We start from the raw sequence: 13,533 nt of genomic DNA on the forward strand, positions 1-13,533 counted from the left end.
GTACTTTGCCTGTTGCCTGCCTCTGGGTTTGTGATTCCCCTTATGCTGACTTCGGCAGTATTCCTTCAGTCTCTTATCTCAGGGCTTTGATGCATATGTTCTGAAGGTGGCCACAGTGACTTTGGGTGGCAGCAGATGGTAAACCTTCAGGCTGCCACCGGCTATACTGGTGTTAAGTTGAGAACTTAACGTTTGATGAAGAATCAGTAGTGCATATGAAAGAGCTTTTACTGCAGAAATATCTTTTAATTAAAAAAATTAGCATACTGAAACATTTATTAATGTCCGCTTTTAAGGAAATTTAAAATTATTTTCTTAGAGCTAAGCTGCAGTTATTTATCAACTTGCTTTATATGTTTCCTACCCCTTCCAGTCTTTCACTTACCTCCCTGGGTGACTAAGCTGATTGGTTTACAATACTTAAAGCTAGATAGTTTAGATATGTTGAAGAGGAGGATATGTGCATATATCTGTGTATATCTATCTATTTATATGTGTATGCATACATGTATACATATACGTGTCCAAATATATGTACAGATATACATGTATATATATAATATGAATACATTTTAAATATTAAGATACATGTTTCAAGTGAGCTTTAAATTAGGATCTACACACACACACACACACACACACACACACATACACATACACACATATATACACCCCTGATAATCTTGGCCCCCTAGTTATTTTCTATTTTAGGATGTAGTACTAGGAATTTGAAGAGCTAAATCTTCCTCAGAGACATTATTTGCTTTGTTGGGGAGCGGGGTGAGAAGGTTGTAGGGAGGAGGATGAAGTGGGCCACAGTTTCAGTTAATTTTATGAATCCTCCCGGCCAGTCAGCCCCTGAAGCAATGCACCCTTGTGACTCCTTATGGTGTAACATGTTAAAGGCTCTTCCAGCATAGACATAGCATCAGTAGGATCTTAAAAGGGAGTTTAGTCATTTCACTGCAAATTCTAAACATCCCTGCTGTTGCACTTTGTGTCCCTTCTGAAAATGGATGCTGAGGGTATTGGATAATAGTACATAAGTGTTATAAAATGACCATGTACAGTCATTCCACTTCATGCCTCATTCCTCATCCCTGAAATAGCTTTTATGAGCATATGATAGCCAAGAACAGATTGGTTTCATGGCATAACATGAGACAAGTGCCTCTACACAGTCTGCTCATGCTGATGCTCCTGATGCTGCTCTTTCTAATGGACTAACCACTACCTCTCAATCTCCTTTGCTGTTGGACCTACTGGGCAATAGGAAATGAAATGCTGTTGGTCTTCCTTTGCCAAAGGAGAAAATCAGTTCCCAGAAGGGAGAACTAATAATGTCAAAGGTGACCCAATAGGTTTCTTATTTTATGGAACTAAAACTTTTGAAAAGGAAACCCCTGTTAAACAGACCTATAATCTTATTGGGGCAGAGGAAGTATAGACCAATAGATATAGAAGTATTTAAGGAGGACTAAGTTTCTCACATTAAACACAAGTAACATTTGATCCTGAACATGTGGTTTTAGATGAAGAAAATTGCTGTCCTTGATAAACAGAAACAAGTGCTTCGTATGAGGAATTTGTTCAAAACCATTTCACTTCTGCAGCAGGATAACATTACCAGCCTCTGTAACATTGCCAAGAAGAGGTTATTCTTATCAACCAAGTTCTGAGTATATTTGAAAGACACAATTGTATGGGTGTAGTCTTACTCGTTTGTACCTGAGTTGAGAAAAGCTATCTTTTTGCCAAATGCAGCTTGTCCCTTCTTTCTGTCTGTGTCTGTCTCTGTCTCTCTTTCTCTCTCTGTCTCTGTCTCTCTCTCTGTCTCTGTTGCTCTCTCTCTCTCTCTCTCCTTTTGTGTACTGACTTGTTCCTTTCTGTTATGCATAGACATGTGTGATTTGTCCATAGTGGAATGTGCTCAGTTGAGGCCTCTTCTAGGCTTCTTCCAGCAATAACATAAAAATGAACAGGTAGTGCTGTAGCTCCATTGTCTGCTATATTACCTGACATGTGACCTTGTGGGTTTTTTCTTAAAGCTTTCTCTGATTTTTATTGAGCTTTTGGGGAAATTTATAAAGCAACCCACTCAATAGTACAGGTAAATATTACATCAAATTGCTGAAGTAATCTTTCTCTATTTAAGATTTAGTGTTCCAGTTATTTTTGAAACCACATGTATTCCTTGTATCAGTAATTTAAGCTAAATTTTTAAGATCATACAAGAGATAGCATCACTGAAGAAAGTGGCTCATCCTCTCTTACCTTGTGTTGAGTTTGTATCCAAGGTTTCTCTGTGATGCTGGGTCTCACATATTACCTTATATCATCCCCAGCTGAAACTTATTTATTGTTTAATTTCTAAATCTGCTTTGAAAGAAGCAAAAAAAAGACCACCACCATCTCAGCCCCACCCCCTCTCCCCCGGCATTAGTCCTTATCCTTTTCTCTTTCCCCTTCCACAAATCCTTGCAATGGTAGTATCTAAGTAGAGAGTAGGCCATCTTGGGTCCTCTAGATAGTTAACTGAAAGACCCAGTTCCATTATCATTTGAAGCTTCCCCTCTTTTATAAAAGAGCAGCTTCTAGTCTCATTGTGGTGTTGCAATTAAAGAACAGATGAAGCTAGCCCTGGAGGGATAGGTTGTCTGCTTTTTTTTCTAGTTAGCAGTCATTCTATATGTTACCATAGGGCGAAGATGCAGTAATCTTGTCTATTAGAGCGTATGCTAATGTAGTGCTGATAAGGAAGTGTGAAAAATGAAAGCGAGAAATACATTAATTGTGTTCTTGCAATAAGGTAAGCTATCAAAGGTAATTATTTCATGACAGTTTTAGTTATAGCACTTGTTTTATCATGAAATAAAAGATGGCTTTAGGAGCCTTTTATTGGAAAGACAATTGTATCAAATTAGTACCAGATTAGATTTTTGTCTTTATAAAGGTGAGCAAACCCATGAGCAGTTTTTAAATTGGTGTGTTCTAGTCCTCAAATGAACAAATTCTGTTTGAGGGTTAAAGAAGCTATTATTTCGTCCTTTATGCTGACAGCTTCATTACAGATTGGCCTACTGTTGGCATTAAAAAAATGTTTGGCTCCTTATGATCTTTGTGCATGCAACTCTAATATTAATATAGATCCATAACACCGTTCATTAAGAAATGACTTTAAACGAGGTTGATGCATGTAAATTTGCAAAGATACAGATGTTAAATGCAGTCGTTCCTCTCTGTATACAGCTGTGTGGCCAATAATTTTCAAGTGCCTAAAGCTCTTGTTAGCAAGAGTGCTGGTGTGTTAAGAATGGCCCTATCAATAACTTTAAGAACGGAAGTTGAAGGTGCTTCTTTTAAAGACTATTGTTAACTAAACATTATTGCCAAACAGATGGAAAGCATTCACCAGCCTGATGTTTTTAGGTCTAATTATATTATCACCAACCCTGTATGGCTCAGTTGAAGAGGTGTATCCAGAGGCCAATTTATAATCATTTAGCCAACACCTGTTTGGGGGAAATTGACAGTCAAAGGGCACATTTAAAAAAAAATCACATATGTTCTTGTGTTTATTGCCTCAATGTGAACAGTCTAGTTACAAACAAACTTGGTAGGAGAAGAAAGTGAATGCAAACAAATGAGCCTTTCTTAGACATTTTGTGAGTTTTTATCCTGCGTGGCTAAATGAGGCCAGCAAAATGATCTCATTCCTGGTTTATACAGCCATCTTCTCTTCAACTAATTAACAGATTCCTGGTAGAAAATGCATTTTTTTTCTAAGTTGCATAAGTAGCATGTCAAGTAAATTTTCATTTGAGTCAAATGAAATAATGTATAGTGGGACTGAAATTTATTTTATCTAAGGTGGCTACACTATTTTGGTGAGTGACTTAGAGGGGTGGAATGATTTAAAAAATGAAACAAGTAGTATTTAAGAGACATTACCTGATATCATCCCCAGTTGAAACTTATTTAGTATTTTATTTAAGATTCTCGGTATCTTTCTAGCTCAGAGGAAGGTGTATGGTTGAAAGAACCGCGGACTTGGAGTAAGGAGACCTGGCCTCAAATCCAAACTCGGCCATTTACTGTGTGACCTTGGGGAAGTCATTTAAACTCTCTAGGTCTTTGTCCTCCCCTATAAAATGAAGGTGTTAGACTATATAATTTCTAAGGTCTCTTTGGATCCTGATGTTTTGTGACCCAAGATTTGTGAACGGATAGTCTCATTTTGTGGGTTTTGTCTCTAGTGTGCTTTGGAAGATCACAACCAGTGATGAGGGTAGCTGTTGGGGAATCACAGATGTGATTCTCAGCTACCTTAAATTTTTGTTGCTTGACCTGTTTCTTCCTCCGCTTGCTATAAATTCTCATTTCTTCCTTTAACTTAGTTGCCTTTGTAGTTAGCAGTTTCTGCTTTCTCCCTCAGTGAGCTCGTCTCTGTGACCTCAACTTTCTCCTTAGCAGACGACTGTCAGTTTTTCTAGTTCTGACCTCTTCCTGAGTTCCATTCACTTACCTCCAGTTGCCTATTAGACAATTATATTATCATGATCCACTGTTACTTCAAATTTATGATGTCTAAGACCAAACTCATTATCTCTGCCTCTCCTCCCCTAACCTGGACCTCTTTGCAATTTTCCTATTTCTTCCAATTATAATTCTTCTTCGACTCTCCTAGCCATATAAACTCAGAACTTTGGTGTCAAATTTGACTTTTCTTCTCCCTTGCCCTACCCCCTTTCAATTGATTAAGTCCTGCTTTTTTTCCTTTGTGAAATCTTTTGCATTCATCCCTTTCTCTTCATTTCCACTGATACTGCACCATGACTTTGCTGCTAGATTATTGTAATAGCTTTCTAAGTGTGCTCCCTGCTCCTAGTCTATTTTGTTTTCCATAGCCAAATTAATTTTCCTAAAATACTGTTTTAGTTTATTACTTACTCTTTCCTAAAATCTTCTACAGTTACCTCCTATGATAGTCCAAATTCTTTAGCCCGATGTTCATAGCTGTCTATAATATGGGCCCAGTCTATTTTTCCAGCCTCATTATGTCCCAAAACAAACCTGGTGACCCAGTCACATAATTATTATTATTATCATTTATATGTACATACCTTTTTGCTCAGTTTTGCTCCTTGCCTTCGCTCATCTTGTTTTTCCTTGTGGTATGTCTTCATAACCCCTTCTCATTGGACTCAGCCCTTTTTGTCTGTACCACTCATTTGGCACTTAAGAATATGTTTTATGGTAACATTATTTTACCTTCCCCCCCCCCCCCGAAATATTTTAGATCTATGATGTTATCTTTGTGTGGTGATTGTAAGGTCTTGAAGGGCAAGGACCATGTCTTACATTTCTTTGTATCGTTCATAGTGTTATGCACATAGATAGTCATTAGATATTTGTTGACTAAGTTATTATTATTACAGCTTAGTTGCCTGAGGGTAGCTGGCACTAGTCTTCTTCAAAACTTAATATTTATGTAGGAGTTCTTCACTCAGAAGGCTGTTATTTTTTCTCCAAAAAAATTAATATGGCATATTTCTCTACTTCTCATTCCTGCTACCCCATTCTCATCCTTTCTCTGTCATGTCCTCATTCCCCCCCCCCCCCATTTCCCCATCACACATTCCAGTCCAGGTGATACTTGTTTGATTATATTAGAATATTCTGCATTTGAATTATTGAGAGCTATAGAAATTTGAAAAAGTAGTTAGTCATTCACAGAATCATTCTTCTTAATTTATAGTCATTACCATGTAAAATCCTAAATTGAAGATATATCTCTAGAATTATGCCCATTCATAGATGAGGAATTAGAAATTAAAAATTAAGTCCAGAAATTAGACCCTAGGTTGTACCTAATATACAACCCAAAGAGTAGCATTTAATAGGTTTTCTTGGCTTTGAGTTCACCTCTCCTATTTATGAGGACCATACAAAATTTAATCTGTGATCATGATTATAATAATTTAATAGAAGTTAGAATACCAACACCATAATGCAAAGGGGATTCATGTAAAGGATAGGAGATTTGATTACATTACATTTAAGAACACTTCCAACTCTTAGGTTATAAATTTCTAGCAAGTCATTATTTGATGAAGTATTGAATAAAATATTATTCGCCTCCGGACAGAATTATAGGGTGCATAATGAGACATATATGTGTATATATGTATATATATATATTATATACACACATACACACACATATATACACATACACGTGTGTATGTTTGTGTACACAGAGCTAATGAAGTAGTTTATTTTACTTGACAATGCATATGTATTACAAGGATTTTTTTTCTTTTCTCTTTCTCTCTCTTTTCCCAATTAGAAAATACATTTCTGCTAATCGAAAAGCAATTAAAAATAGTGCAGTGCTGTAGACATTTTTGCATAAACATATAAAATTGGAGGGTGCTATAGATGTGGAATATTGCATATACTTTTAGATGCAGTGACTGTTGTTTTAGTTTTGCTTAATTGTTTTATTTTGATACAAGGGATCTCTCACAGACTGAGGGATAATCTGTAAATGTTTGTAATATAAAAACAAAACATAAATAAAACTTAAAAAGAAAACAAAAAAACTTGAATATTTTCTGTGATTGCTTAATCACTTCATAATATGTTCTATGGAAGAGAAGAAAAATCCTATTTAAAACTGATTTTAAAAAATTTAGTCATGAAAGTTAAAAAAATCCTAGGCCATGTAGTAATAATGTACCTAACATATATTAAAAATTGTAATGCATCCTTGGTGGTACCAAAACAAATGCTTTTTTGCATAGTCTTATCTTATGATATGTGGGCTATTAGGATAGCATGGCTATTCAAAATTTAACCATATCTCTTCTGGTTGTTTTTTGAAAATCCTGTTCAGTGATACTTTATCTTAACAGAGGAAATACTAATTTTTTTAATAAACCCTTTTGTAGGTTTTACTTGTAATGGACACAAGGACGCAACAGACATTCATTTTAAAAGTAAGTAGAATTAATGCATTTTTCTGAATTAATAAATTGAAAGGAAGAAATACTTCAGAAAGAAAAAGCTTTATTTTTTATACACTGAGTATTTTGTGTACTTTTATTTGCTTTCTGTATTTGTTTTCCTTTCTGTAGTTTATTTTTAACACTCTCGCTCCTACAACTAGATATTGTGTCTACCTAATTTTATGTGAGAGTAAAGCACAGTGCCACACATTTGGAAGGGACCCCAGAGGGCCACTAGATCCAACATGTATCTGAACAAGAATCCTCTCCACAATTTTCCCAACAAGTAGCTAGCCTAACGTTTCTCAAAGACCTCCACTTGGGATATAGAGAATCTGCTACCTCTTGAGGTAGTTCTTTCCACTCTGGGATGACCCTAATTGTAGGGAAATGACTCCAGACATCAAGCCTCCATTTGCCTCCCTGAGACTTACTTGCATTACTCCTCTGGAGGAAAACAGAATAAATCTCTTTCTTCTACTATGTGACAGTCCTTTAAATGCTTGGAGGCAGCTATCTTGTCTCTGCTGTTCTTTTTCCTTATGTATTTTCTCTATTCTTCTAACATTTCTCATCTGGCATGTCACCATTTTGATTCCCCTCTAGCTTACCAATGTCTTTTATAAACAATTAAAATCAGAAATAAGTATAATATTCCTGATGTGATGTGAGATGGGAAGAGTATAGAGGTCCTTTTTCTCCTGGTCCAGGACAGTATGCAGCTTACAGTTGCTTAAATGTGTTTGGCTTGCCATATCGTGCTGTTTCAGTCATGTTGAGGTTGCTCACGTAAAACCTTAGATATTTTTTTCAGGCAAATCACTGTTTATCTCTGCTCCCTGTGACTTGCCCAGTTGATTTTTTGAACCCAAACATAAAACATTACATTTAGCTCTACTGAAGTTCATCTTATTAGCTTCGATCTAATATTTTAGCCTCTACTGTAGATTGATCCTATTGGTTGAGCTGTAAAATCAAAGTTAAATGATACTTGTGTAATACTATATTCAGTCAACAGAACATATTATGTAGTTTTAACTCATAGATTTTCCTTTCCTTATTTCCTTCCATGGAAACAGTTATTTATACAGGATTTGTGAAAGGATAAGGCTTAGGATTGGGACTGGATCTGTAACTGCATTGGTGGAGGGATCTTCTAGATGAGAAAACTCCCCTTACCAATGCAGGTCGGCCCCTTTTCTGAAATTTAGTTTCTTTGAATTCTCTAGTACCCTAAGGAATTAAATGACTTGTCTAGTATAGACTTGTCTTGAACCTAGGTTTTCTTGGCTTTGAGTTCACCTCTCCTATTTATGAGGACCATACAAAATTTAATCTGTGATCATAATTATAATTCTTAAGGGCCCAAGTATGCTGCAGTTTAAATCATTCCTATAATAAATTATATATAGAAACGTAATGGAATATTTGGGGGCTGTAAGAAAGGACAGATATAAAAAATTATGAGGAATATAGGAAGACATATGAAATGGTTCAGAATGAAGAAAGCAGAACAGAAAGAACAATATACACATTGACTACAACCATCTGTTAAAAGATAATCATAAATTAATACCATATACTCAGAAAAGGAGGTAAAAGAACTTCCATGAGAATAAGGATAGTGTGGATAAGCCTGTGTTACAGTCACTATAAGCAACCTTTGGGGGTGGGGTTAACAATAAGTAAAGAATTGAAATTTACAGACTATCAGTAATTTAGAATCATTTAAAAAAATCTCATGTGCTTCTTTTTCTTTGCTTCTATGTATTTGTGTGTGTGTGTGTGTGTGTGTGTGTGTGTGTGTGTGTGTGTGTGTGAGAGAGAGAGAGAGAAAGAGAGAGAGAGAGTAGGAACACATTTTTTTGCCAATGAAAGGTAAAATAAAATTTATACTTTAAAAATCTTTCCTGTAGTTGTTTGGGAGCATGTTATCTATAGCTCTGACCCTCAGTTCATTTTTTTGATGCCTACACTGTAAATTCAATTTTTATTCTATTTTTACCTGAATTTATAACCAAAGGCATGGTTAAGAAAACCTTCCATTTGTAATTTAGAAGTCATATTTGAAATGGATTGTGACAATACATCTCTAAAAATGTATTTCATTTAAGCATTTCCATTGCATCTAGAAATTGAATAGATTAACTTTTTATTTCCTTTTCTAGCTACTTTCTATTTGGCTTATCAGTACAGCAGGTCATACTGACAAACACTGAAACATTTATTTGAGAAAACATGCTTTGCTTATTGCTGAAGGTTTCTCAAGCAGTTTTTATTCAGGGTGTGACCTCAGAAAATGGACACACCTTATTCTTTGGAAAATACTTAATTGTTCCCTTGGAGGATACTCATTGATTCTGCTAAGAATAGAATTTGAAATTCACCAGCCTGGTCTGGGAGTGCCTCTTTTGTCTCTAGAATTTGGATTGATGTAACCATGTCTTTTGTTTTAAATATACATACATAAGTGTATACATAAAATAAAATTTAAGAAAAGGTCATAGGGAAATAACTCAGAGTGTCATCCTGATGACTTAGTTTGAGAGAGACTCTAATAAAAACACTGACCCACGTAATTGATTTTAATGGCAGCTTTGTGCCATCTTCTGTTCTCTGGATTCATGCCAGATGCCATCAGCAGAGCCTCCAGGGACTGAGGGGCATAGAGCAGCAGATGAGTGGTTTCTCTGAAGCCTAGAGTAACTCGGATAGATTAGTTTGGTTGATAAACACAGAGCACAGCAGGCTCGAAAGGCAGCTGAGGGTACAACTGACCTTTTTGTTCTCTGTCAGGGTCTAAGGAAAAGCAGTGAGTACAGCAGGAACAGAAAGACCATCATCCCCCGCTGTGTGCCCAACATGGTGTGTCTGCACAAGTACATCATCTCTGAGGAGTCTGTGTTTCTTGTTCTGCAGCATGCAGAAGGTTGGTCTCTGGTTTAAATTGTTTGCACAGTAAAGAATATCAACTACTTAGCTTTCCATTCATGCTAATATAAATGTCCCCCTTATGTTGACCTTACCTACCAGTTGTATTTTAATTTTTCGTATAGCACAAATATAGAAGAGATCTTGCCTTCCTCCGATGGGAGTTGTTTAAGAGGGATGAAAAACCCAGATCTTGTTCAAACTATAGTAACGGTCTTAAAAATACTTTACCATTTGCTTTCTACAGGAACAGATAGAGCCAAAGAGAAATATTATTCTAATACTAAGAGAGTCAGGTTTGATTTTTTGGCATTTTATTTTGTTCTCTCATCTTTGCCAAGAAGATATATTAATGTTAGGTGGCTAAAATGAAAAGCATCCCCCAAAGAATTAATTAATTACCTCTATGTTTTAAAAGGCAAGGATATTTGCCTAACACTTGACATTACCTAGTTATTCTGATCTAGATTTTTATTAATACAGCCAGTGGCGTCACATATGGGTTCAAAGCAGAAGCACATTGTTTTGCCTTCTAACTATTTATGAAATTTCAGCTTTTAGTAGAGGGAACAGGTGGCAAATAAAAAAAAATTATGTTTTGATTTTTTTTTTGCCCTTTAACACCATAGTATAAGTAATTATTCTTTTTTTTGTAAATGAATGCAGAATACAAATTTAAATACATCTAATAAATATTTATTCTCGAGCAGTCTTCTTAAAATAGCCAAAGCATAACCTCATAGTTTCTAATCTCATGTGATGGTTTTTTTCTTATTTACCTTACTGGGAATAAAAAGCTTTTGTGCTTTTCTAATAGGTATAACATTTTAAATAAGATAACATTTTTTTCAATGAAGGATTCATTCTGCAATGAGATCTCTTATGATAACCAATGCAAGATTTTTGATAGGGGTAATAAACTATTAATATTGTTTATTATGAAGTGTAACACAGGATAACTACAGATGGAGGGAAGACCTCCATATGCAGTATTAATAGTAAATTCAGAAGGGGCTCCATGGTCTCTTAGGTATTAAGAGAGTTAATTGCGTGTGTGAATTGGATAACTAATTCACCTTTGTTCAGACATTATAGACAGCTTTTATCTGCGAATACCAGTGCATTACAGTCATTATTGAATTAGAGGTCATGTCATCTGATAGCAAAATACAGCCACCTCTGGTGTGGAACAAAATAACTTGCATAATGGTAATCCATAATAATTTAGAACAAGGTCACCAAGATGAATGTAATTATGGTCAATCTTCCATTACCTATTTGTGGATTATTGTGGATTATCTGTGGCAGATACATACATACATATATCTATGTGTGTGTATATATGTATGTATGCATACATATGTGTTTTACTAATACATTTGTTTTTTATATTTGTTCATTTACAATATATTCCCCTATCCCATTGGCCCTCTTCTTTGTGACAAAGTAAAGTAGGCAAAACCTGACTGACACTCTATCTGACTGCACATGCAACATTGTGGACCTGTATTCCTCCACCAGGGAAATGTATTTTATCATCTTGTCCCCTGGACAAAGATTGGTCACTGAGATTAATCTGAGTTTGGTTGCCCTTTTATTGCTATTTTAATTTACATTATTGTAGTAACTGTGTACATTGTTCTCTGGGCTCTACTTTCTTTGCCATGCTTCAGTTCATACAAATCTTTCTAAGTTTCTCTGAATTCCCCATATCCAGTATTTCATATGATGCAATAATACAACATTACATTCATATACAGAATATATACATATTCACAGTTTGGTCTTCAATTGATGGGCTTCTATGTAGTTTGCAGGTTTTTGCTATCCATGGAAAATATCTACTCCTGGTATCTTTTGGCCATCTCCAAGTGGCCACCCCCATAGCTTAAACCTAACCTGGGCATATCCTTCTTCAAGGCCTGTCCCTGCCACCATCCTATTCTTTCTCCCATTAGTGACATGCTTCTTGAACTTCCATTTTGCAGAAGGGCCTAGGCTGGCCTGCCTTCATTCCCTCCTGGTTCTGGTCCTGATTTTCTCTAAACCCAAAAATCCATGTTATCTTTCCTCATTAGAATGGAAATTTCTTGAAGGCAGGGACTGTCTTTCTTTTGGCTTGTGTTTTTATCCTTGGCACTTGGGGGGATGGTCCTCCCTCTGTTCCTTCCTTCCCTCCTTCGCTCCTTCTTTCCTTCCCTCCTTCCTTCTTTCCTTCCTCCCTTCCTCCCTCCCTTCCTTCCTCCCTTCCTTCCTCCCTTCCTCCTCCCTCCTTCTTCTCCTCCCTCCTTCCCTCCCTTCCTCTCTTCCTCTCTTTCTTTCCTTCCTTCTTCCATCTCTTCTTTCAAATATATCTACCTCCAGGGGAAAAAAAGCTTATTTATTTCGAGAAATATAAGTTGATTTTTAATAATTTATTTATAGAAACACAATTAGAAAAACATATAGCGTATCTATAAGCCAAATAGAAGTGACTTTGAAATGAGTCATTATTTTGGATTATCTTTCCATTCATCTTTTCCATTCATGTAAATTAATAAAAGTTTAATTTGATTGTGCCCAAGTTTGGAAACTGGACTACCCTTTGTCTCTCCCAACATTCCCTGCACTCTCTCACCTGTGGGCTCATTGCTCACCCTGTTTCCCCTGCCATGTCTTCTGATATTGCTTCACCTTTTGAATTACTGTATCTTTTAAAATCTCCTTTTAATTATTATGAAGTTGACAAATAACAAACACTCCTTATTTTAAAAAAGAGAGCTTCATATTAAGTCACATGGCTCTACTTCCTCCACGAAACTTCCTCTGATCCTACTAATTGTTAATGACCTTCATTTTGGATCCAACCAAGTAAGTACTTTATTTTTTTTTTTTTGAGGGGGGAAGGCAGGGCAGTTGGGGTTAAGTGACTTGCTCAAGGTCACACATCTGGGAAGTGTGTCAAGTGTCTGAGGCTGGATTTGAACTTAGGTCCTCCTGACTCCAGGTCCAGTTCTCTACTCGTGCCACCTACCTGCCCCTTAAGTACTTTATTTCTCATCACCCTGCCTATTATTGTGTCATGTAATATTTTATATTATCTTTACTACATTTGTGTCTTATCTTCTCATTAGATTGTAAATTCTGTTAGGGAAAACTAGCTAAATTTTGTGTGTTCCTTAATGCCTCATACAAGGCTCTTCATACTTATTAATTTGATAATAATAACTCACCTTTAAATAGTGCTCCAAGGTTTACAAAACCAGTTTCTCACAATACTTCTGTGATCTAGGTAGTGTCAGTATTTGGAATGTAAATCTCAGAGGTACCTTGTATCTTTCATATTCAAATATGGCACCATAAAGTAATAGTATTGTGTTTGTATATTTGTGGATAAAAAGATCAATATGATAGCAATAGCTAGCATTTATATAGCACCTCAAAGATGTGTAAAACACTTTATAAATATTTTCTCATTTTATCCTCACAACAGCTCTGAGAGGTGCTATTATTATCCCCGTATTTCAAATGAAGAAACATGTTAAGTGACTTGCCCGGGGTCACACAGCTAGTAAGTTTCTGAGGCCGTATTTGAACTCAGATCTTTTGATTC

The 13,533-nt window shown here is 36.0% G+C and overlaps 1 protein-coding gene across 2 annotated transcripts in view; it reads left to right on the forward strand.

Annotated features, from left to right (window-relative positions):
• The window catches only part of RPS6KC1 (ribosomal protein S6 kinase C1), a 214,433-nt gene that overhangs the window by 139,553 nt on the left and 61,347 nt on the right, over positions 1-13,533 (forward strand). For both annotated transcript variants that reach the window (XM_036756298.1, XM_036756299.1), the window contains 2 exons: positions 6,954-7,001; positions 9,807-9,939. In XM_036756298.1, the coding sequence (XP_036612193.1) occupies positions 6,954-7,001; positions 9,807-9,939 (181 nt within the window). The remainder of the gene's footprint in view (positions 1-6,953; positions 7,002-9,806; positions 9,940-13,533) is intronic.

Source organism: Trichosurus vulpecula, chromosome 4 (assembly GCF_011100635.1).
Source record: "Trichosurus vulpecula isolate mTriVul1 chromosome 4, mTriVul1.pri, whole genome shotgun sequence".
Taxonomy (NCBI): domain Eukaryota; kingdom Metazoa; phylum Chordata; class Mammalia; order Diprotodontia; family Phalangeridae; genus Trichosurus; species Trichosurus vulpecula.